The sequence below is a fragment of the Urocampus carinirostris genome, chromosome 15, assembly GCF_059441175.1.
Source record: "Urocampus carinirostris isolate Australia breed hairy pipefish chromosome 15, RoL_Ucar_1.0, whole genome shotgun sequence".
NCBI lineage: Eukaryota > Metazoa > Chordata > Actinopteri > Syngnathiformes > Syngnathidae > Urocampus > Urocampus carinirostris.
The window spans coordinates 8,420,012-8,444,349 of record NC_142363.1 but is presented as its reverse complement, the minus strand read 5'-3'; the positions used below and the strand labels follow the sequence as shown (position 1 = coordinate 8,444,349).

General features: G+C 40.9%; 1 protein-coding gene and 2 pseudogenes across 3 annotated transcripts in view; all 3 read right to left on the bottom strand.

Moving 5' to 3' along the window:
* Nucleotides 1-640: 640 nt before the first annotated feature.
* ccdc88c (coiled-coil and HOOK domain protein 88C) overlaps nucleotides 641-24,338 on the bottom strand; it is a 76,384-nt gene continuing 52,686 nt past the window's right edge. Inside the window, exons 24-31 of one of the 3 annotated variants that reach the window (XM_088354078.1) lie at nucleotides 22,651-22,796; nucleotides 20,825-20,914; nucleotides 18,668-18,957; nucleotides 12,476-12,550; nucleotides 12,210-12,293; nucleotides 10,307-10,429; nucleotides 6,368-6,600; nucleotides 641-4,127 (exon numbers count right to left, since the gene is read on the bottom strand). In XM_088354078.1, the coding sequence (XP_088210204.1) occupies nucleotides 3,483-4,127; nucleotides 6,368-6,600; nucleotides 10,307-10,429; nucleotides 12,210-12,293; nucleotides 12,476-12,550; nucleotides 18,668-18,957; nucleotides 20,825-20,914; nucleotides 22,651-22,796 (1,686 nt within the window). In that variant the 3' untranslated portion in view covers nucleotides 641-3,482. Of the gene's footprint in view, nucleotides 4,128-6,367; nucleotides 6,601-10,306; nucleotides 10,430-12,209; nucleotides 12,294-12,475; nucleotides 12,551-15,888; nucleotides 16,270-18,667; nucleotides 18,958-20,824; nucleotides 20,915-22,650; nucleotides 22,797-24,338 lie in introns of those variants that run through there. The other 2 variants (XM_088354079.1, XR_015852838.1) reach the window with 2 other exon arrangements.
* Nucleotides 7,477-7,599, bottom strand: LOC148351461 (U2 spliceosomal RNA; annotated as a pseudogene).
* LOC148351460 (U2 spliceosomal RNA) lies at nucleotides 7,886-8,042 on the bottom strand (annotated as a pseudogene).

Here is a 24,338-nt window from a genome sequence, read left to right as displayed (position 1 = left end):
CTGTTTTTTTTGGGTAGATGCATGCTCCCCCACATGAAACAGATGGTTTTGAGACAATATTGAAGTTTTTTTTCTTTTCCTCGTTTGCATTAGCTTTCTTAATGTCCATGTCCAGTTGTCCTCTCTCGGCGGTCTCATTCAGATCCCACACACGCAGTACACTCAGATTATGGGTGGACCTGAGACATGCGTCTGCTCTGAAAGGCCTGACTGAAACAACATCACTGTTTTGATAGTCCCTTTACTGTGGTCACGACATGTTGCCACAAAAGTAAATAGGTGATTTATCAAAAGATACAAATGATATATGGTTTTTCAATTATTTAGTTTAAACAAATATACAACCTTCGAAAACTGAATTTGAACTTTTCAAGGAGCAGCAAGAACCCTGTGTTAATAAAACGTTAGAGTGCCTGTTACTGAGAAGACCCTTTGTAGCACAATAGTCCTAACTATAGTAAGAACTGTATCACGATTTACGAATCCCTTTACAGACTGGGTCGTCAGGGCACCAATGAGGACGCAACTCTGGACAGCTTTCTCCACTGTTGACGGTTCCTGGCCTGTTTTTGAGTTGCGGCAAAGTTTGCACCAGTCCATTATGAACTGTATATCAATTCAAAAAGACATAACTCAATCATCAGGTTAAAAGCAGTTTTATTGCAAAACTCCTGGAATCACATCCTCAAACAAATGACCTACTCTACTAAGTAAAACAAGCCTTTTACAGGTCACATCAAAGCAGTCAACATTACTTAGTACAATGCGCTAGACAAGCTTTTATTCCAGTTAAAAAAATAACTATCTGACGCTGCCCCGGTGTGTCTCTTTCAAATCGGCAAGCGGCTCCATCGGGCACCGGTGCATTTTGGTGCAGGCAAAAAAACAGGAGGACTTAAATGATGCACTGCACTTTTAAACCGCCAACTCAATGTTAGCAGTGGCAGGCACATTGTGTGTTATTTCAGTTGTTTTTTTGAAAAGGCCTGACTGATTTTCTTTCATTTCAAGTTATCAAAAAAATAAAAACGTGACAACCGGCCTCGCCCCACTTTTTAAGCAGAAAAGACAGAGAAAAGAGTTTTAAGTCCTACTCATTATCCCATTTCTACATTTACGCATTAAAATCTAGAAACATGACCATTTCCATTGGAATTGCATGTCTTCCTTTAAAGTTCAACTGTGTTTTTGGTACAAAAAAAATGCTGTTTCCACTATTTACAGTTTCAATAATTTATCTTTTTGCATATAGAAATGTGATCAACACCCCACAGGGGAACAGACGAAAGCTTGCACATTTGACATTTCAACGGCTCCAGTGTTAACATCGCAGACTTAAGTGCTTCTTCTGGCTTATATAGCAGAAAGGGCACGTTTTTCTTTACTAACATCAGCGCATAAATATTCTCAGGAAATCGGGTGTATCAGCTTTACTCACTCACCTCCTTAACCTCTTTTATTTCAAATACACTACCGATCAAAAGGCTGGGGGTCGCTTAGAGATGTGCTTATTTTTAAAGGAAAATAATATTTTTCAAATAAGATAACATAAAGCTAATTATAGATACGCCCTAGCCTAGGGCTGCACGATAAACCGAAATCGAATCGATATTTCGATGTGACGTGGTGGCATTGTGTAATAACAAGACACTGCGTTTTTTTCCAAGGATTTGTAGTTTCCCTATGTTTTTAAGTGGTGGAGCGTACGGCCAACCAGAATTGTCACAGTTCGGGTTTAAACAGCGCCGGCCAATCAGAGGTTTTACGCCACACACCCAAATGTGAGCCTAACAAAGCTCCACAGGAGAGGGCGCTGTTTACTTATGTTTAAAGCATGTCACTAGTATTAACCCTTGGATGCAACAGGGGATTGAACCCTCAAACCCAATCTTTAAAAATAAGTTGTAAGATTTTCAGGTATTCTTCATTAAACATGTTTATGACCTGATGCCATTCGTAATTTATCCCCCCCACTAATTTTTGAGTGTTTGTACTGATAGTTCATGCTTCCGAGGGTTAAGTGCTCACACAAAAAACTAGCACAGAAAATGCAATTTTCTTTTTAGAATCGAAAATCACATCAAAATTGCAATACTTGTCTGAACAATCGCAATTAGGGTTTTTTCCCCCCACAAAATCGTGCAGCCCCACAAACAGGGTGTACTACTCTTCTCAGAGAACAGCACAAACAGGCCCTAACCGGAATAGAAAGGGAGGTAGGAGACCTCACTGCAAAACCAATCAAGAGGACAAGTACGTCTTACGAGTCGTCAATTAGCAGTTACTTCATTTGGTAACTGCACAAAACTACAGTGAAGGGAAAACTTGGAGATGCTGGCCTTCAAGGCAGCATGGCAGAGAAAAAGCCATATAAGACTGAGACTGGCTGACAATCAGGAAAATACTATAGCCAAAATAAACAAATTTGACTTTTTCATGGAAAACACCAAATAGTCTGGGTGACCCCAAACTTTTGACGGTAGTGTAGGTCCACTTTTCCCCAAGTTATGTAATTTAATGCCAGCCCAGTTGAAATAGGTCTTTGATGCATATACTTGACAATTCCAGTGAAAGAGACAGCTAGTTAAACAACTGCATATCCAAGAGTGTACACTCAAAAACATTAAAAATGGACCAATGAATACATGTTTTTTTTTTAAATATGACCACATTTTTTGACAAAACAAGTAATGTTATTAAATTAATGTGATCCTGCCATGGGTTCCAACTGCTGCTCGATTGTAGTATTGGTATTGACGTCACGTTGCATTTCCTGGAAGTATGAGCGCAATGACGGGATGGCAAAAGCACCTGAGCGGACGGCAGTTGAATAATAACAAATATCAATAATCACAACAGAAGAATATAATCACCACTTTTAACGATGGTGATTTCTTGCTGTGTGGTGGGTTGTGTGAACTGGCAAGGTTCTAAGCCCGATTTGGCAATTTATTGTATCCCTTTTGACGAAGACGGCCATGGATATCCCGAATCAATCGGAGGGACTGGTATCCCCTCATAGTACTCTTGACTTTTGCGCGAGTATTTTTATACATGTACATTTGATGTATTTGAGCAAATTTGTGTTGAGTAGGTACGAGTCACGTCAAAGACACTACATTTAGCCACCAAAGGTTAGCTTGTGCTACTGTAAGTGAGTTTGTCTGACGTCTGTTATGGATAAATATATTGGCCTGTTCAAAATTACCTTTACAATTTGAGAAGCTTTTTAGTAACAGGTTTAAACATATTATTGGCTTGACTAGTCATTGCCAATGGTGTAGAATAGTATAGGTTTTTGTTGTTGTCTACTGAATACTAGCCTCACCCACTATTTACTAAGGTTTATTGCCGTCTGTCATGGTGACGTCATGTGGTTAGGTCACGTGTGTGCAAAATGTCAATAGTGACAAGAAACAAGCGTCACCTTAAAAATAAAACGTGTTTTGTTTGTGGACCAGAAGAAACGGTGTCTATAGGATTCAGACACAGCCGTACTCATACCACACAGTCTGGGGGTCGTTGTTGGGGTCCGGGGAGGAGGGCGCGCTTTTCGGGCGCTCCACGGAACTACATCTCTGTTGCCCTTCGTCTTTTTTGTGCTGATCCTCCCCGAACGGCTCTCTCCGCTCAGGGCCGTCGTCCGGTAGAGCGGCGGGCGTGGCCCTGACGGGCGTTACCATGGCAACCTCCCCGCGATGATGGTAGGACAACGACGGGCCGTTAAGTGTGAGGGAGGCGGATTGGCGAACTGGCGAGCCGGGGGCAACCGAACCGGCCAAACGGGCAGATAGAGGCCTTTCTCTTCCGTTAGCTCCGCCTCCTTGCCGACGGACCACCGCGTCTGACGGGTTCGGGGATACCCCGTTTCCATGGAGACCGTCCGGCCCGGTAGAGCGCAGCAAATCAGCAGACGCCAGGCTGAAGGTCCTGCTAAGCGACTGGTTGGCTCTCTGGTTTGGCGATCGGGTCGAAGCTTGGGATTGGTCGGCGGGTTGCCGAGAAGATGGCTTGACGCTCTGGTCGGACATGTGGACGTTGGGAGTGACGTAGCAGGCGGGACCTGAGGAGGCGGGACCTCTGCTGAAGTATTCACTCATCAGGTCCTCTCGGATTCCTGGCGAAACCTAATCAGGGTAGATATTTTTTTGTTATGGTTGAACTTCCCCAGGCAATGCATAATTTTACCGTAAATTCTTGACTTGAGAGCGCAAGTGATTAAGAGCCTCATGCACAAATTAAAGCACGAAACTCAATTTTATCTTTGTACGAGCCGCACCGGAATTTAAGTCGCAGGCTAAAGCAGCCATAAAAATGAACTAATTCATGCCCGAAGCATCTAACTAACGGCGTGGGGAATTTGATGTTGACGCCTAGAAAGGACGTGGCTTTGCACACATGACGCCGTTTTCAGGTGTGGCATTTTTCAGTTTTACTTCTAACTTTTATGTCACGCGTTTCAGAAATGGCCAAAACTAGCACATATTTACTACTGCGCAGAAAGTAAATGCAAATCAGAGCTATGTCGTGTAAAATGTGAGCCCTATATATATATCCGACAGCGTCAGGGGAATCATACTGTTGAGGATTGTGCCAGATTGCAACACGGATATGGTTGCGGCGGTACTCTAACAAATTGCATTTGCTTGTTTTTGTTTCTTGACATCGATGATACATAAAGAAGAGTGTAGCGTTTATGATAGAGAACTTTCACTTAATTTAGATGAATAAATTGAGGACTTGATTAATGGGTGAAAAAGTTGAAATATTGTGAGTACCCTGTAAATAGTAAATAAAGTAGTGTCAAACCTCCTGTTCTGCACATGTTATTTATTTTATAAATAGTTTTGGCAAAAACATCAACTAATTTCCCTCAAGGGGGGGTCATAAACGTTTGCAGACGTCAAAGCAGTTTTCTGTATTTAGGTGCATGTGATGTGAAAAAGAGCAGCTTGCCCTTTTCCTCAGTGCCGTGGCAAAACAATTTTTAAAGTCAAAGCAAAAAAAATAGTGGCTTGTAGTCCGGAATTTACAATATATTGAATTACATCAACGTATTCTTTAACTGAACAATAATTTTTTATCAGTTGAGCCCATAGAATATAGTTAAGAATTTGGATTTTTTTTCCAGATAATTCTGATAGCTACAGTCCAATGTTTGAGTAAGCATTCTCATACTTGTCCACAAACGAATCACCTGACAAGCATAGTTAAAAGAGCAGTACAACATCTCCGAATCAAAATCAACTGGGAAGCACCGCAACCGCTAGCTTTTAGCAGCTCGTTACTTTTAAAAGAAATTCATCTATTGAATTGGACCCTGAGGAAAGTCAGAAGAGCGCAACAAAATTGCAATCACTGGCGGGTGCTTCCTGGATTATTATTGGATTCCAGAAGAAACTCGACGGCGTCTGGGAGAATGCAAAAGCAGTGCTGCTGGTTTGGCTTGCTGCTAATGTCTGGCGTAACAACACTTCAAAGCCACTGCTGCAGACCCAAATTTATAACGGCAGCCCTTTTAGCCGAAACAGATGACCTGGATGAACAACTTGTGGGAAACGGTTTTATATTAATCATTGAGAAGATTAATCTCCATAAAGGACACCCAATTGTAGCGCGCAGTCAGCCAGCTGTTCTCCAAATTGCTTTCTTACTCAATGAAAGGAGAAGCCCTCCAATTTTGTTTTACTTGTGAATAGTGACAGTAAAAACTTTCATTCAATGAATGGTCTGCATTTATATAGTGCTTTTCAAGTCAATGAAGACCTCCCAAAGCGCTTTACAATGTGCTTCACACTTTTCCCCTTTTTACACACTAACTAACCGATGCAACCATGCAAGGCAACCACTTGCTATCAGGGGCATTAGGGAATCAGTGTCTTGCCCATGGACACTTCGACATGAGACACGGAGGAGTTGGGAATCGAACCTGCGACCTCTTGATCCCAAGACAAGCTCTTTACCTCCTGAGCTAATGCCGCCCCAACTGCTTTTATGTGTTGTTTTTTTGTTTAAGTCGTATACTCCTTGTCATTAATTGGGTAATCTTGAGTTTAACCCTTTGGGGGCTTTTATGAAGGTGCGACGCTACTATGCGGATTTTCACTTTTGGCTAGTGGTTCTGGTGAAAAACGAGGGATCTCTAAACATCAATTCCCAAAGTCCTCCTCCTACCCCACTAAGAGCTATGAGAATTTGTATTCATTTTTTTCTTGTCACCTTGCAAGGTAGTGAGACTATAAAACCACCTTTATTACATGACTCGAAACTAGAGCTAAAATGTGTTTGAAAACACAGCATGCAACTGTAAGCATGTCAGTAATGGCAAAGAACTGGAACAAAAGAATTAACCAAGTACTTTTCTCACCATTTTGGGCGAATTAACGTGGCCTTCTTGCAGGAACTCTTCCAGCGTCACCATTTCACTTCCGGGAGATGAAGGTCGTGTCCTGCTCCTAAACCCGCCTCCGCGCTGGGCTTGTACCCGCATTTGATCGTAGGGGAGCGTTGCACTGTGCGACAGAGTCTGCTGTGATCTGCTGAGACCCTTGACATCGTCGCTAGACAGACTAGCTGAACGGGGATGGCAGTCGGACACATCTGCAACACGAAAAGTTGGTGAACGAGGAATCCGATGGAGAAATACTCATTTTCAAGCCATGCGCACACCTAAAGCCAACCGCGTGAGGGAATTTGTCCTCGACGCCTGATGCCGTTATCAGCTGCATGGTTTTCCTCTCTCCTCCAAGTTGTTGACTTAAAGTCTTTTCGGATCATGTTACTATTCAAAACGGCAACTAACGTATAGTTGGATAGCAATTACAAAGACAGTATTTACTAATGTGCCGAAATAAAAGGCAAATGAGGGCTGTGTCGCAAAAAATGCAAGCCCTTTATTTAACAGTGCTGTTGCCAACCGACTCGTGTTGTTTACGAACGAAATGACTTCATGAGCCGGCTCTTAGAAGTGGACTGTTTGATAAGCTTCCATATACCTAAAGGATTCCTTAGCGACGTACAGACAAATTGAGGATGTTGGTGTGACAGGCGATGGTGTAATTGTAATCCTGTGCAGTCCTTGGAGACATTTTTGTGATTAAGGGCTATACAAATAAATGCGACTTGACGTTGACTGTAAACTAGCCAAAATGCATTTTGGCATTTGACGCTAGGTGTGCGCGGAGCTTATTTGAAGCAGGGTTCCAACAGCTCAAGGCAAGTAAAAATGTAAGACCCTTTAAGACTTTTTTAATGCCTTTTAAAATCAAGATTGCATACCTTGTCAACCCGTACGTTTTTGCCATACAAAGTGGGGGTTTGGGGTTTTTAAGGGTTATTTATCTATCTTCGTTATTCATTATTCATTATCCGTTATCGGTCAGTTCATAATACGCTAAAAAGCCTAGGAGCCGGGACACTTACTCTCAGCCAAAAGGCCAAGCTAAGGTCCTAGCCCTAAAGCCTTGCTGCGATCATTGCGAATGCACCGTTCCCGGAGGTACTGCAATACCGGGCCGATGCGTGGAGTGGACAGAGCAAGCTCTTATTCCATCTCCGAAATGCAAAAGTCAAAGATCATGGCAAGGGAGGCCAAGCTAAGGACACTCTCAGCCCCTCCTAGGCCAGCTTCCAGCAAATTTTTTCACGCTGTGTTTATTTACTCTTTTAAAAAGCCACCTTCATGAACATGGTATCTCCTCTGCCACATAAGTATACAAAGTGGGGTTTGGGGTTTTTAAGGGTTATTGATCTATCTTCGTTATTCATTATCCATTATCCGTTATCGGTCAGTTCATTATATGCTACAAAGCCTAGGAGCCGGGACACTTACTCTCAGCCAAAAGGCCAAGCTAAGGTCCTAGCCCTAAAGCCTTGTTGCGATCATTGCGAATGCACCGTTCCCGGAGGTACTGCAATACCGGGCCGATGCGTGGCGTGGACAGAGCAAGCTCTTATTCCATCTCCGGAATGCAAAAATCAAAAGGCCAAGCTAAGGACCTAGTATCTAAGGCCAAGCTAAGGACCTAGCATCAAGGCGCGATAGAACACAATCCTAAGATCGCAATTGGCATGAAACTAGATTGCGAATGCCCAAGACCGTTTATTATTCATTTTAAGATGTGTACGACATACAAGGAAATCTATACGAAAAATGCAAATTATCAATGGGTACCATCCGGTATACACAGACTATCACGAAACGGCCAATGAATCGAGTCAAAGGAGTTGCCGCTGTAGCCTCTATCTCGGTATTGGTTTTTTTGTTGCAAACGAAGCGAGCGGTTTGATGCTACTGTGCGCATGCGTCTGCCGCCTGGGGATTTCCCATCATGCATCATTCCGTGGTAGTTGTGTAGTGAAAGGAAGTCTGTCTCCTTTTAGAGAACCGGCTTTTTCGGCTCAACTCATTAAAGAGAGCTGGCTCTCAAACGCCTCACTTGCTTTGATGCATTAAATTACGAATTATTACGTTGTATAAAGAAGTTGAGAAAAAAAGGAAGTATAAAATGAGAAAAAGAAAACGACAGGTTTGTGGTTATCTCTTTAATCGGTATATTACCAACAACAATTTAACCCAGAAAATGAATTAATAATTTGAATAAGAAAATGTATTATTCTACCTAATTATATTTGCATGTATTTTTCCTTCTACAGTGAGCATCCAAGCTACTTCATTTTTGAACTTTTTTTATAATAAACCTCATTCATGTCAAGCAACTCAGGATCTCACAAAAAATGTTAATTAACAATATATATGATGTAACGAAACACATGTACAATATAACATGTTAAACTACATAAATAAACACGTTTGAAAAAAAAATATGGTGTAAGATTTTTGGGTATTTTGTAAGGGAAAATACAACAGTTTGTAAGGGCATGGAGCCCCGGAGCTTGACAGGTATGAGTTTAGGACAAGGTAACAAAAAATATTATGGAATTGAAACAAACATAACAAAAAACACACAAATATTTCTTGCACACAATACTTGGTGTCTTGTACACATGCCCTAGCACAGCTTTTAGCGATGGCTAAATATATTTGTCTGGCAGCCACTTTTCAATAAATGGACACTTTTCTATGGTCTAAAGTAAATGTCTCCATTTGAAGTTTCTGTATGTATTGTGAGTAAACCTAAGACATGCGTTTGCTCAGAAAGGGCCGACTGAAACCACATCACCGTTTTGATATTTCGGTTATTGTGGTCACGCCATGTTGCCGTGGAAGTAAATCGGTGAATTATTAAAGACAATCACTAAATTTTACTAAATCTTTTTAGTTCAAACAACTATAATTCTTTTTAATGTCACTTTTTTTAAAATTTGATTTTAGATGTTATTGCCTTTTAGGACCTTATTCTTTGAATAGTGAATACAATGCCTTTTAACACTTTTCAAGGGTTCGCAGGAACCCTGTGGAGGCTGCCGGAGCTACATTCTTAGTGAGTTGGGCCAATTCAGGTTTTCTAAAAGAAAAACAATAAAATGTTCGGGGTGAGAAGGGTCTTCCTAGCAAACCCCAAAATGTTTTGTCAGATATAATGTTGAAATATTTATACGAGTTTTGTATGAAACTATATGAAAACCAAAGTGGATTTTGCACTTGCAGGGAGAACAGAGCAAGAAGCATTCAGATAAAAAATTCCATCATGTTCTCTGCCCTGAGCCCTACTTTCCCATGACAGCTCCTAGGTTACAAAAGCAGATGCGCCCTAGGGGTGGCAAACACGTGGCTCTAGAGCCGCATGCGGCTCTTGGCCAATAAGAATGCAGCTCTTTGCCTCAACATATTTTCTATATACTGTGGCTCTTTGCCTTTTTTCATGTTTAATTATTTTGTGTGCATTGAAGTAGGACATTTTCCTTGAAATCAACACAATAACAATACTTGTTGTATTGTACAGAGAGGAGTGTGTTATGGGAAATAATGTTTTTAATTGTGTGTGTCTGTCTGTCATGGCAGGTCAGTGTGTGGTGTGGCTCTTTGACTCTCACAGTTAAAAATTTCGGCTCTTTGAGTCAAACTTGTTTGCCACCCCTGCCCTAGATGGTGCATTATTCGTAGAACAGCAACATTGATACATCATCGTCACTATCGATTGGCCGATAGTGACGATGATGTAAACGGTGCATAACAGTCAAAATAACAAACATCAATGCGCAATATTAGTCAAAATAACGAACTGGCATCTTGTGAAATCTCTCTTGCAAATGTCCGATATTAAAACGGAATAAAATTATACACTCGAAAATAAAGCTAAGTTGATTTGTGTTGGCCTAATTAGAGCCGACCATGGAACTCTACCTTTGCAGTTGACAGGCGAGTTGGAGCTGGAGGTGTGCTGACTTAAGTCGGCAGATCCTGGACGATATCCCGTGTGGCCCCTCAAACCAAATGATGTCTCGCCATTTTCATCCAATAACACACCTAAAAAATATAAAGTTCGGTGAGGATTACAGCCTAACTTGTGTTGCATTCCGGTTGAGTGTCAAGCAAGCAGTTTCGGGACTTAACGCCTTACTATTGAATTATTTTCTCTCTAACGGTTATTAATAACGTTTTGTAACTCTACAGTTTTTACTAAATGGTACGTTACTGCGTTATTCTGCTATTAATTAAAAGTGTTCTCTGGTTGCTGAATACTTCTGCATCACTCACGTGATCACTAGATCTGCCAGCAACATTATTTAAAGCAGGGGTGTCAAACTGGCTTAAGCTTGGGGGCCACATTGTAGAAAAAAAACTCCCACGAGGGCCAGACTAGTAGATTAAAGAGAAAGAAAGAGAGAGGGACAAATAGAGAGAGAGAGAGGAGAGAAAAAACTATAAACAAAGAGAGATAAAGGAAGAAACCATGACAGAGAGAAAAGAGATAATAAGACAGAGAGAAAAAGGAAGGTTGAGAAAAAGGAAAGAGAAAGAGGAGAGCGAGAGAACAAAAGAGAGAAAAGAGAAAGCAAATGAGAAAAAAGGGAGATCTACAGAAAGAAAAAGAAACAGAAAGAAAGGGAAAGAGAAAGTGAGATTGAGAAAACAGAAAGAGAAAAAAGAGGAGAGAGAACAAGAGACAGAGTACAGCGAGAAAGAAAGGAGAGAAAAAGTGAATTAAAAAAATGAAAGCGAGAAAAAGAGAGAAATGGCAAGACTAAAAAGGGAGATAGAAAGAGACAAAAAAGAAAGAGGCAAAGGGATTAAAGAAAGACAAAAAGAAAATGGAAAGAAAGTTACAGTCTAGTTTAAAAGAGAAGAAACAGAGGAAAAAAAGAAATGGAGACAAAGAGAGAGACGGCAAAAGAGGGGAAAAAAAAAGTGAGAAAAAAGAAAAAAATACAGCAATCGTGTTGTTGGGAATGGCGACATCCAATGGACATATTTAAAAGTTCCCTTTCATCTTTCTCTTGCACTTCTCTCATAGTTGTCTCACGGGCCAGAATTAATCTGTTGATAAGCCTGATCTGGCACACGGGTTGCATGTTTATATTTACCAACAAAGTACAACTAAATACAGTTATAGTGGCGCTGACTCTAGGATGGAATACACCAACACACTTTCTCCTTACGGAGATATTCTCCTTTTACTGTATATACTCGTATCAAAAGCCAAATTTAAAACTGTAATATTGAAATCAGAGGGTCATCTTTGATACGCATATTGTGTCACTAGTAGCGAAAGGCGAGCACTGTGTAGGAAGGGGTAGCTTATACAAAACCAACAAACCAACGGGAAATCAAAGAGGAAACGTAAACACAAATCTTATGGGTTAAAGTGTTCTAAATTTTGGTATCTTGATTTGTAAGATATAGTTTCTGCAATAGACCTTGCCCGGGAAAAAAGAAAACATCTTGGATATTACAGAAATGGAGAGAGATCTTCGAGTGGTTTGAAGCCAGAGACAAAATGGATCTGGAGTGGTTTGGCTAAGTGTATGTTTGCGAGCGCTCAGGAACGAGCCATGGAATTTGAAGGGTTCACAGGTTGGTGTACACGTTTTCACCTATTTCTTTTTTTCTGTGGCCGTTTAAGGAGCTTGTATGAGAGTATATATAGTAACGTGTTACTAAATAGCTACTTTTAGAGTAACAGTCTACTTTTTGGTATCTAATCTGGGAGGTAACTGAAATACTTTTTTAAATGAAGTAACCGTGACTCATTACTGTTTTTCAGTAACGTTCCTATCACTGCAAGCAAGCAAGCTTGCTGTCTTACCTCTAGACCTGCAGCTGCTGAGGGCCAATGAAGATGAATGATGGTTCGGGGTAGAACTCAGAGGTCGATGGCTCTGCGCTGGGCCTGAAAAAAAAAGTTTCAGGTAGAATTCTTGCAGTGGTCTATTTTGTAGACCACTTATTGTCAGTGGAAGTTAGTAGTAGGTTTGCAGGGGCTAATAAGGAAACCTACAGGCCTGGGTTGCCCATCTCCGTTCTAACTGGAATTCTTTTACAGTCTACGCTCAAATATTGTTTGAAAATCACCTTCTCCGTTGACACTCTCACTGCTCCCGCCTGGTGTATTGCAACGATAGACTCCTCGTCCTCTCTCAGTCGAAACTGCAGACCAACCGCATGACAAGTTATATCAGTTTTTGTGTTTTCCAAAGAAAACTGGTGAGATCATGAATGGGCTAAGCAACAACAAGCACAGTGTAGAAAAAAAAAGGAAGGGAACCATAAGCACGACTGGTCCACACAAGGATTAGGGCTGGCCTTCACCAGTTCACCAAAACATGTCTAAGTGGTGAACATGGAAATATCAGAATGCTGCTGAATCTTTCTGAAAACATGAACTCTAATGTTTGTTTTTATTTTTGGGAAGTAGGTTTCATTAGGTTTTCTTCTATGACGACAATGCAAGAAAATCTCCAATTTATTATGTATATACAGTATAGAGCAGGGGTTAGGAACTTACCGTATACATGGTTTTATTCATGAGTATATATGGCTCTTAGATAAAATGGAACTTGCGCATGTATATGATGTATTATTACATGCGGGGCCAATTGTCGCACACGCAAAGCCCAGACAATACTGAATGCTCGAAATAATTGGTCCATTATATACAGGACACAGTTTAAGCTACAGTTTACAGTTAAGGTGTCAAACCGACAGACCCAATTTTGGCTGTAAATCTTTAAATAATCCTTTAAAGCACAGGTGTCAAACAGGCGGCAAGCGGGCCAGATCAGGCCCGCTAAGGAATTGAATCTGGCCCGCCAGACAACACTCAGAGAAGCGCAAGAAAAAAACCAAGCTGCAGGTTGGATTATGTCAACTTGATGTTGCCAAAGCCAGGTGCCTCTCACAAAGACATTGTACTTGTCTCATCTCATTAGCTGCACCGCTTATCCTCAGTAAGGTCGCGGGGGTGCTGGAGTTCATCCCAGCAATCATCGGGCAGTGGGCAGGGGACACCCTGAACTGGTTGCCAGCCAATCGCAGGGCACACAGGGACAGACAACTCGCTCGCTCATTCACACCTAGGGACAATTTGGACCGGCCAATCCACCTGAAATGCATGTCTTTGGAATGTGGAAGGAAACCGGAGTGCCCGGAAGAAACCCACGCAAGCACGGGGAGAACATACAAACTCCACAAAGTAAGTACGGTAGTATTTATTTATATTTATATATCCCTCTCTCTCTCTCCTACTCCTTTTCTCCCACTCTGTATCTGTCTATTTCACTCTCTGTGTCTCTCTTTTATTCTTCCCATGTTGCTCTTTGTCTCTTTCTCTCTCTGTGTCTTTTAACCTCTTTTGCTCTAACTTCCTTTTTTCCTTTTCTCTCTTTTCTCTTCATACCCTTTGCACTTTTTTTTTCTCTTTTCTCTCCTGTCTGATTATTTCTCTTTGGATTTCTTTCTTCCTCCTCCTTTCTTTTCCCCCTTTCTCATGACTTTTTATCTCTTGTTTCTCACGCTCTCTCCCCCTCTCTCTCCTTCTTTCTTGTCCCGCCCTCTCTCATTTTCCCTCCCTCTTTCTCTTATTTATTTTTCTTTCTCTTTAATCTACTAGTCCGGCCCCTGACAGAATGTTTGATCTATCGTGTGGCCCCCGAGTTAAAATGAGTTTGACACCCCTACTTTAAAGGGAAGCTCATTCAACAATCTATGCTCATTGTTGAGACACTTTATAACAAAAAGCCACAGAACATACTTAAAACACCCTAAAGCAATTGATTGTGTGAGTGGTAGGAATGGGAGAAGCTATACTAAACACGCGCGCACTCCTCACCCAACAACATCTGCACTGAAGGTCAATACGTGCGTATCCTCGTTTGAAGTATTTTGTGACATTTTTACAAGAGAACTTTGTCCGCACCTTGAATTGAGACCATTATTTAGGACAAAAATGAGCTTCAACACTCTTACACGGACAGCATTGGTCTTTTTGGCAATTTTGTCGTGTTGCTCTCCCAAGAAAAGAAAAATCAAAATATTTTTGCCTTGGCTCTTTGTGTGTGGTATAAAGCCATTATTTTCATGAACAACAGACAAGACCATATTAGCAAAGAAGTGATAGCTGATAAGCTAGCATGTGCTGGTTGTTGCAGTAACAGACTTTGTGCTAACAAGGTGCAGCAGCAAGGCATTAAGAGGAAGCTCATCCAATGAAACGGATGGGAAAATTGTACTTATTACCAAGCGAAGCTTCCTATTTGAGAGCACGCTTTGCAGTTTAAAAGCATATGAATTAGGCTTGAACGAAGACATATAAAATGGACAGTGTGTATTATCTAGTGCCACCGAGCTGGAAAGAAACTTTTCATCAGAAAAAAATTGTATTTACTCTAATTTTTATCAAACATGCATCTAAACATGCATTTTTTAAATACTCAGGGGTGGATACTGTATTTAAGAGCCAAGATGAGATCCGCGGTTGGAGAGCGTTCTCCATTCGGGCCCCCGGTGCTCTGGAATGCTCTCCCCTTTGATATTTGATCTGCAACCTCAGTGTTACTAATTAAATCTTGGCTTAAATCACACTTATATTCTAAAACTTATGAAAGACCTATATTTCATGTTGACAATATCTGTGAATTATTTATTATTGCAACATCCATTGCAACCTGGTCATCCTGGAAGGGGGATTACCTCATATGCGGTTTTTGAGTTTTTCCTTGCCATCAAGTAGGTTTTAGATCTGGTTCGCAATAATCTGTGGTCTGTCCAGCCCTTTGAAGCTCTTTGTGATTAAGGCCTATACAAATAAACATGACTTTACTTGACATAACATGAAACTCACCAAGAGGGAGCTGACATGATTGGTCGCCATTTTGCTGCTAAGGGTATACCGCTTTAACCTCCCCCAGGCTCTAAAAAAAAAAGATTTCCTGTCTTTATCTCCCCATTTCCGTTTTTATTCTTTTGTTCTTGCCTTTTTCTTTTTATTTCCTATTTATTCTGTTTTCTTTTTCTCCTTTTCCTTGTTTTTCCATTTTTTTTCCCTAGTTCCTTGTTTTTTTATTTCCTTTTTAATTTTACTTTCATTCCTCATCTTTTTTTTTCTTCTAATTTTCCCCCTAATAATTTTTGTGTATTTTTCCCGTTTTTATTTCTCCATTTATCTCTTCCATTTCTTTCTTCCCTTGAAATCTTATATGAACTTAGTTAAACTTTCTTTTAGTTTTTTCTTCGCAAAAGGATGGGTAAAGAAAAAAATGAGAAAAAAAACATTGCGGTTTGTCACTGTAAGTATCCGTAGTTTGTATTCTTCCTTGTGCTTTATAGCACTTGTTTTCTTGTTGCGCCACACAATACAGTGACATCTAGTGGCCAAACATTACACACTGTTCCTTTAAGAAGAGTTGAAGCAGGCAAGCCATAGCTGTGCAGTGTAAGCGGTGCAAGAACACACCACTCATGCACACACAAACATAAACACAACTTACTACTATTACTGGATGCCCATAACTGCAACAGGTCATTTTTTGCGGGGATTTAATGGGTTTAATGATGAAAAAACCGCCTGATGTTTCCGAAATATGTATGCAAATGTTTGTGGGAAACGTTGGGATTCATAGAAGATGATGAAGATGATGGGGTTTATGGTTAAGAGAGATGAAGAGCAGGGCATTAGAACACTCCGCTGGCAGACTTGGACTGGTTAGAGATGATGTCTGCTGTGATGTCAGAGGACGACCAGAATCGGAATTGTCTGCTGAGAGAAAGGTGGGGACGAGAGGAAGGTTTGGCGGCGGAAGGGGGGGACGGAAGGAGTTTATCTTTGCTTTTGCTGCGGAAAAAACAGAAACGTTTCGGGACAAGGGGATCTGAGGAGTGAGGCAGAGGATGGGCAAAACAAGAGAAAAACATGAGAAAATAGTGAGTACATGGAAAGATATGAAAAGTGCGATGAATGTTGGATGAATAAACTTGCATGCGAGTTAACACAGAATTATACCAGAAAACAGGGACAGATTGGGGTAATTTGATTCTTTTTACCTGCCTGTAAGTATGAAAAACGATTTTGCTGTTTTAGTTTGTGTCAGTTTTGTATGTTTAATGTAAGCAATGGTTTGTGGGTAATACTAAGCTAACGTCGAGCTGACGCTTAGCTAGCCCTATGCCAGGAGTTGGGAACCTATGGCTCTTCTCATTGATAAAATTATAACCATGCAAATCCCATCGATAGTGTTCCAATTCTGATAAGCGCTGAGTCGAGTCTAGTGCGCACATTGCAGACGTATATACTGAACAGTTCCGTCCACTATGTAAAGAATATGCTCCCCACTAGTTTACAGTCAATTGTGTGTTTAATTCCAGTTAAAAATGTTGAAAAATAATTGTTAAAATGTCATATTGTCCGATATAACGAAATTGTGAATATACTTAATTGCTGTTAAGATTGTCGAGCTATGCAAACAGCGCACTTCTCTTTCACCAGCACCAAGTTAAACACATCAGTATCCTTGTTTGCAGTATTTTGTGACATTTTTACGAAAGAACACTGCTTGCACCTTGTTTTGAAACCATTATTTATGAAAAAAATGAAGGTCAAAATTATCTTTAACGATCTTGAGTTTAAAGTGGTATATTTGTTGATATGGGACACAGGCTTGGGCATTATTCTTATTCCATCAATTTTGTCAAATTATCTAACATCACACAGTGAAATAAATTGTACTGAAAAAGTAGAATTTGTCTGGATAGCGGGTTTGGCGGTTCCATTGAAATTTGTCTAAAAATATATAGTGTCTTTCTCTCTGGCTATGGGTCGAAAAGGATCCCTGTGCTAGGCGATTACTAAGCTAACGTCGTGATTTTCTATGGAGACTATCGTATTTGTAAGGTTGGAAAACGTTTTGTGTGGGGTTGGATTGTGTTAGTTTAATGTTTACTTTTTGCAAAGGCGCGCAGCTAATGCTGTGTTAGTTCGTGATAGTTTTATATGTTTAATGTAATCAAAGGTTCTTTAATGCTTGTGGGATAACATGTCTTTTTTGGTATGTTTAAATGTACGCAGAATCAGATCAGGAGGGTCCTCCTGGTACTTCTTCCTGAGGAAACCAGTGCTATCCGTTTCATGTGGGACCATAAACTCCAACCCAAGAAATGGCCTGGAGAGAGATGGGCGCCGCCAGGCTGTACTCGCCCCATGACACACGACATGATAGACAACAACAGCTCACTCTTCATACTTGCTGGGTCGTGTTACACCCAGGTTAAATGCGTCGTAGACAATGCGCTGAAGAGATGTATTATCTTGTAAGGCGACTGTAACTGCCAAATCGGTGTAACCTATCAGAAAGTCTGGAAGAAAAAAAATGGAACAAGCTGCAACCCAAGGGGTTCTTAAACTTGCTAGCTTCAACAACTTGGTCCTGGCAATCATTCTTGGTAGCAATTCCAGAAAGTGGATGAGGCACCACCAATGGAATCCACCACAGTGAGGTTGACAACATAATGATCCCACAACGTTTCAAGAGTGGAATTAAGACAGCAAGCACCTGCATGTATCCCAAAGCGAGGTGATGAACTTCCGGGTTGGCATTAAGAAGATCAAGAAACCACAATACCTACGGATCCAGTTGGACATTGAGAGAATCTGGAAAAGAAAATCCATGCCATGGAGATGCGATGCACCAGGAAAATTTTAGGCATCATGTGACAACACCATCAGAGGGCATATTAGACCCCACAAAGTACTGTTGTCAACTGTGAGCAGACAGAAATTGCAGTCGTACAGTCACTGGCCAAGATTATTCTCCAGGACACACAGGAGATCAAGACGGAAAAGGAACCGGGACAACAATATTAAGAATTGGACAGGGTCCGACTTTGCGGCATCCCAAACTCAGGCCAGGTACTGTAGAAGTCGAGAGAGCTGTCAAGAATCGGATCCTCGGTGGCGCCCCAACTACCCAGGCTGTTAAGATCTCTATTAATGTGAACTGTAAGTGTAGTATGGAGTTATCCCATTACAAAATAATCTTTATATGAATTGCTATTCACCAGACTTTAGAAATCATGCTAACTCTTATTCTGACACAATTAAAGCTTCCGAAGTTAAAACAATAAAACGTGAAAACACTAAAATTACATTTGAATACAGCAATATTCAGAAATGATTCAATGTGATGGAATTGAGGGTAATGTAGTTTTGGATTTTGTGCTTGTGAGATGTAGATTTCCCGATATAAATTCCTTTTTCACATTACAATACCTTACCTCTGCCGATAGGCGTCAACACTGGACTCTGGTGACCCAGGCTGTGGTTATTTTGTTTACTGTGGGTGTTTCCATTGTCCCAGGAGTCGCTTGCTCTCTGCCAGCCAGGAGGTGGGGTTTCCGGGGGGAGCAAAGGAGGAGGGGCAGGTAGGGGGATGTCAGGGGCACACTTGGTCCAATCTCTCTCTTGGGCCCCTTCATTGTCTCGCTCGCCACTTCGCTCCCTGCTGACCTCCTTCCTTGATTTGATGAGTTTGGCTAAGGCTTTGGCGCCAGACCACTGACTCCTCCTGGCAGAATACAATTATAGTGATCCTTCTCTCTTTAGAGCAGTTTATTTTTTTCACGGTTTTGCATCGTGCATTGTGTTCTGCATTCTGATTGGCTAAACAGTCACTCCTTGTCAAGAAGGTTGAAGTTCGATTGGGCGATACCTAGAATTTTGGTATTGATATGATTGATGTAACTACCGGGTAGTATTGGACGATGCCACAATTGTTGAATAATTGACCCCCGTTTCGGTTACTGTAAATTCCACACTATAAGGCGCATCGTACTATAAGGCGTACCTCAACAAAAATAGTCTTTTGTGAGAATATTTTTCATCTATGAGGGACACCGGACTAAAAAGCGCATGAAAATAAAACAACAACGAAGGCTAGGGTAACACAATAAATACAAAAGTGCTGCACAGAGATCCCTCGGTTTTCACGGTTGATGGGGACAGAACCACGCGGGAGAAGTGAAAATCTGCAACTTCATAAAGCTCCCAAAGTGTTTAACTCAACTCAAAATGACTAATTACCGACTTAATAGTATACGATTCTGACAAAATAACAACTATAGATCTACAAGTTATAACACATCACCTATTTGCAGTTGAGTGGATGGTTTTAATGTCATTTCACAAAAGTAAAATGAAATTGGAAGCGTCCGCTTATAGGGTAAGAAAGAGCAGCTAGCTAGCTGCGCACTAGCATCAGGTGTCCTCGAGTCCTTAATGTCGCGGTTTCTAGAATTGTAGCTCCAAATCATTTATTTTATAGTTAATGGATCTGGCGTTGCTAAAAACCAGGCTCCGCAGGGTTAGCTTGTGAGGGTTATTAGCTTAGTCTTAGCAGTAGGCCAGACCTGCAGCCTCACTATTGCTATCTCTCCTGATGCCGCCTTAGTCGATTCCCAGACCCGATAACAATCTATAGAATGACTTATCTATATTTGCACATATATGGTAATCCATTTCCAATTTTGTCTGCATATGAAGTGACCCGGATTATAAAAAACACGTTCAATTGTCTGGCCAATCTCGGGATTTTGGGTGCGCCTTTTAGCCCAAAAATACAGAAGTTTATGATAAAGATAAACACAGCAAATATTTTAGACACTAAAGAAAATATTTTTGTTTATAAGATAATTAAATATAAAACTTTGACAGGATTGAAATACCTTGCCGAGTTCTCTTGCAATCCCGAGTTTCTTTAAACCCATAATGTTAAAAAAAGGCATAGGTTATCTATCGAAGTAATAGTGAAAGCTCTTTTTAAAATCGACGCTGAAGATTTTCACCATCTTGAAATCAAGGGTTGCAATTTAATTGTTAGATTTGAATTACTCAATGCTGATGCTAATTATCAAATTCCTTACCAACTATTTAATTGCGGCATATAAAGGGACAGTGTGTATTATTTAGCGATTCCTAATGGTGATAAAAACTTCATTGAGTTAAAAAATAATATTGATTTGAATAATATGGAAAAATATATGAACTATCAAACCAATATGAATTCTAAAAAAATCACAGCTGTAGAAATTTGCATTATTTAAATGTTCCGAGTACGGGGAGCTGATAGATCTGCAATCTTGCTGCTACGGGTACACAAAATCTTAAATAAGGCTGGCCAAAAAAAGAAGTCGAAAGGGTGCTTTTAATCATTTTGAGAGTCTGTGGTATTTACCCATGCTTTTTCTTTTTAGCACGTGTTTTTGGTGGCACTACAACAACATCTAGTGGTCAAATAATAAACACTGTCCCTGATGTTACTTTCGAGTTCCAACCGATTTAAAATCAGTCAACATTGTGTAAACATACTGCACAGGATGTATTTTCAATCATTTTTATAATAGTGGGGTTCCATTGTTTTCCTCCACAGAACTTACTTTTTTGGTGTGGGGTCATAAAACTTGTACTGGTCCATGATCTTCTCTTCTAATTTCTCTTTCTGACGGCGAAGACCGTTGAGTTTATTACTGAGAGAACAAAAAAAAAAATTAAGAAATGCATTTAGTGGTTTTTGCAAATGAAATGATCCAACAAAATATTTAGCCCTACACAATGGGCTGGGGTATTTTGCCATTTACTGATTAATGGATTTAAGCGAAAATTAAGATGGAGGTTTTTGGAGAAGGCTTATGTTAACGAGGAAAGTAACTTCTGCAATTGATTTGAAGATTGGAGTGTGTTATTTACTCAGGTTTAAGTAACCTGAAGACTCCCCACACACACTTGTCATTTTAAATTTGTAATATTAAAATGCCGTTGGGCGGCACGGCGGTTGAGAGGTCAGCGCGTCCACGACACAGTTCTGAAGTCAGGGTATCAATTAAAGCCAGCACGGCTTCCACGTGCGGAGTTTGCATGTTCTCCCCGTGCTTGTGTGGGTTTCCTCCCGTCACTCCGGTTTCCCCCCACATTCCAAAAACAAGCATGTCAGGTTAAATGTCCGGTTTAAATTGTCTCTAGGTGTGAATGAGCAAGTGAGTTGTCTGTCTCTTTGCCCTGCAACTGGCTGGCAACCAGTTTAGGGTGTCCCCTCCCCACTCCCCGAAGACGGCTGGGATGGTGTCAGGCACCCCTGTGACTCCATTAAGGATAAGCTTTGCAGATAATGGATTGATAGATAAAGAGCCATTGTTTTTTGCACCCTAATGGATAAGTAATGTACAACTGTCTACTTAGGTTGAGGTTATTAATATGCTGCTCTTTTTTAATGTTCTTTCCACCTAAAATGAACAGCACCATTGAGGCTGTGGTCCATTATTCCAAGTCGACCATTGCTGTGAGCCAGGTATGGAACCGCAAATTTTTTCATGCCGTTAATGTATCTATCTAAAATGAACTGCACTTGTGCGGCCACAACCCACTATCCTCAATTGACTATTGGGAGCATGGGGGCAGAGAGAGCAAATTTTTGTCAAGCGTGGCGGCTCTTTTTTTCCCAATTGTTTCTTCCTAAAATGCACAGCACCCGTGCAACCACAGTCCATTTTCTCCAGTCAACTATTGCTGGAAGCGGGGTCTGGCAGAGCACGCTTTTACCGGGCCTCTTTTTTGGAGTTACTGTATTTCCATCAACAATGAACTGCACTTGTGCAGCCGCGGTCCGTTATCTCCAGTCGACAACTGCTAAGAGAGGAGTCCGGCAGAGCAGATGTTAAAAATGTGTGTGTGGATGACACTTAATGGATTTTCACATATCAAATAAGTTTCAATACGGCACATGAGACGAAAACAATAAAAGCGCAAAATTAGTTGCAGTTTTGAATATGTTTACTTGATGTCGCCAAAGACAGGCACCACTCACAAAGCAACTGGAGCCTTATCCCCCTCTCTTGTTCTCTCTCTCATGTTCTCCCGCTGTCTTTTTCTTTCTCTCGTTCTCTTAAATCTACTAGTCTGGCCCCCGTGAGATTCTTTTTCTAGCAGGTGGCCCCCATCTAAAATGAGTTTGACATCCCAAGACGCACCAAAGTAAGTGGTGCCCTATGACCGAGGCAGTTAAGGGATCCATGAACCGTAAACTATTCACCAGTGGGCAGGAATCAGTACTATGGTGCTATGACAACGGGAACGACGTACTCACATGAAATTTAAATGTTGGTGTCACATTTGGATACTGTACAAAAGTCACTTAAGTAGTTTCGTTATCGTCACTTAAATACACAGAGTAAACACATTAATGCGTGCGTGTGTGTCTGTAAATTACATGTAGAGCTTCTGTTCCTGATGATAAAGCTCTTTGCTCTCCATGCTTTTCTCCAGCAGAGTGTGGTTCTGTTGACTCAGAAGGTTGATCTGACTTAGGAGGTGATGGTTTTCTTCTTCTAAGTTCCCCTTCAGACGACTTAAAAGCTGGATTCAACAAAAGCAATCACAAGTCGGCACAGATTAATGAGCAATACTGATTATAATATCCTAAATTCTGGACTACATGGCATTACCTGATTAGCAGCCACATGCTCAGATTTAGAAACGAAACTCAATTTTGTCTCTGTGTGAGCCGCATCGGATTTAAAGCCACTTAACTTAAACAGCTATAAAAACGTATTAATTTACATCCAATTCTTAGATTTGAAGCCCTGCCGGGCCCCCCACACACCTGATGCCGATTTCAGTTGTAGCGTTTTCTGTTCTGCCTGATCTGTTTACGTCAGGTGATTTCGGATCATGTGACCATTCAAGATGGCGATGACAAAAACACGTAAAAGAAAAGCTGAATGAGGGATGTGTCACGTAAAATGTGAGGCCAGGAATTCTAGACCAGCGGTCACCAACCTTTTTGCAGCTGAGAACTACTTTGTTGTTATTGATTAGTGCGAAGGGCTACCTGTATTTCTAAAATAACAACTTAAGTTAGTACCATAGGTTGACCGATTATCGGGCACCGATATTTGGAAACTTGACGGATATTTGGCATTAGCTTGTATAGTCATTCAAAGGGCCGGTTATCTCGGCAGCTGAGCACACTCTCTCCATCTATTCCTTTCCTCCCCCTCACCTCTACTCGCTACCAGCCCCGCGCCTTCTGATTGGGTAAGCGACCAGGGGCGGGGCCACTAAAGCAAATGCTTTTCCGACACTGCTAACAGCGGCAGCTTTAACTTCCCGATATGCCTCGAAATGCCTGACTGTGAATAAAGCCGCTGATAGTATTGAGATTTTAAGCATGGGTGAGATTTAAAATGTGTAGTTCATTTTTCTCAGGGAAGCACGTGGAGGAGCCTGATAAATTTGCTCTCATTATAACATTAGTTCGTCAATCAAGCGTTTGTGATTGAGAGAGCATAAAAAGATTGCTACAGTGGCTCTCAAACAGGACTGCCCACGCTTATCAATTTGCGAATTTTGTTGAAATCTCCATAGGTTTTTGCATTTTTTTGTTTCAAGTTAAATTATGCCTTGTTGGTTGTATTGACATTTTTACTTATTACCATCTTCTATTCTCAGAAGAAGGTTTAGAATAGCCTCAGTCAACAACTAAAACATCTGTGTTATACAAGGGCCTTGATTGATTTCTCATGCCAGGTAGAAAACCAACTTCCTTGAAAATCACAATGAACCATCACAAGTGAGCTATTTATACCTTTCCGGGGGTACTCAGGTAACTACCAGGTTGGTGACCTTTGTTCTAAGCGATAGTGCCAGGGAAACCATACAGTGGAGAATAGTGCCGGATTGCCACACAGACGTTTCGTTTTGTGATAATGTCATTGGTGGTTTCCGCAGTAACAGACCAAATTTCATTCACTTGTTATCGTTCTTTCGAGATAAGAAGAAACTTCAGCGACCTGACAATGACCCAGATGATAGCGAAAGAGAGCTGTAGGGTTTTTAATAGATAATTTCCCCTGTTGTTCAATTTGGATGTATGAACTTGATTTGTGCATGAAAAAG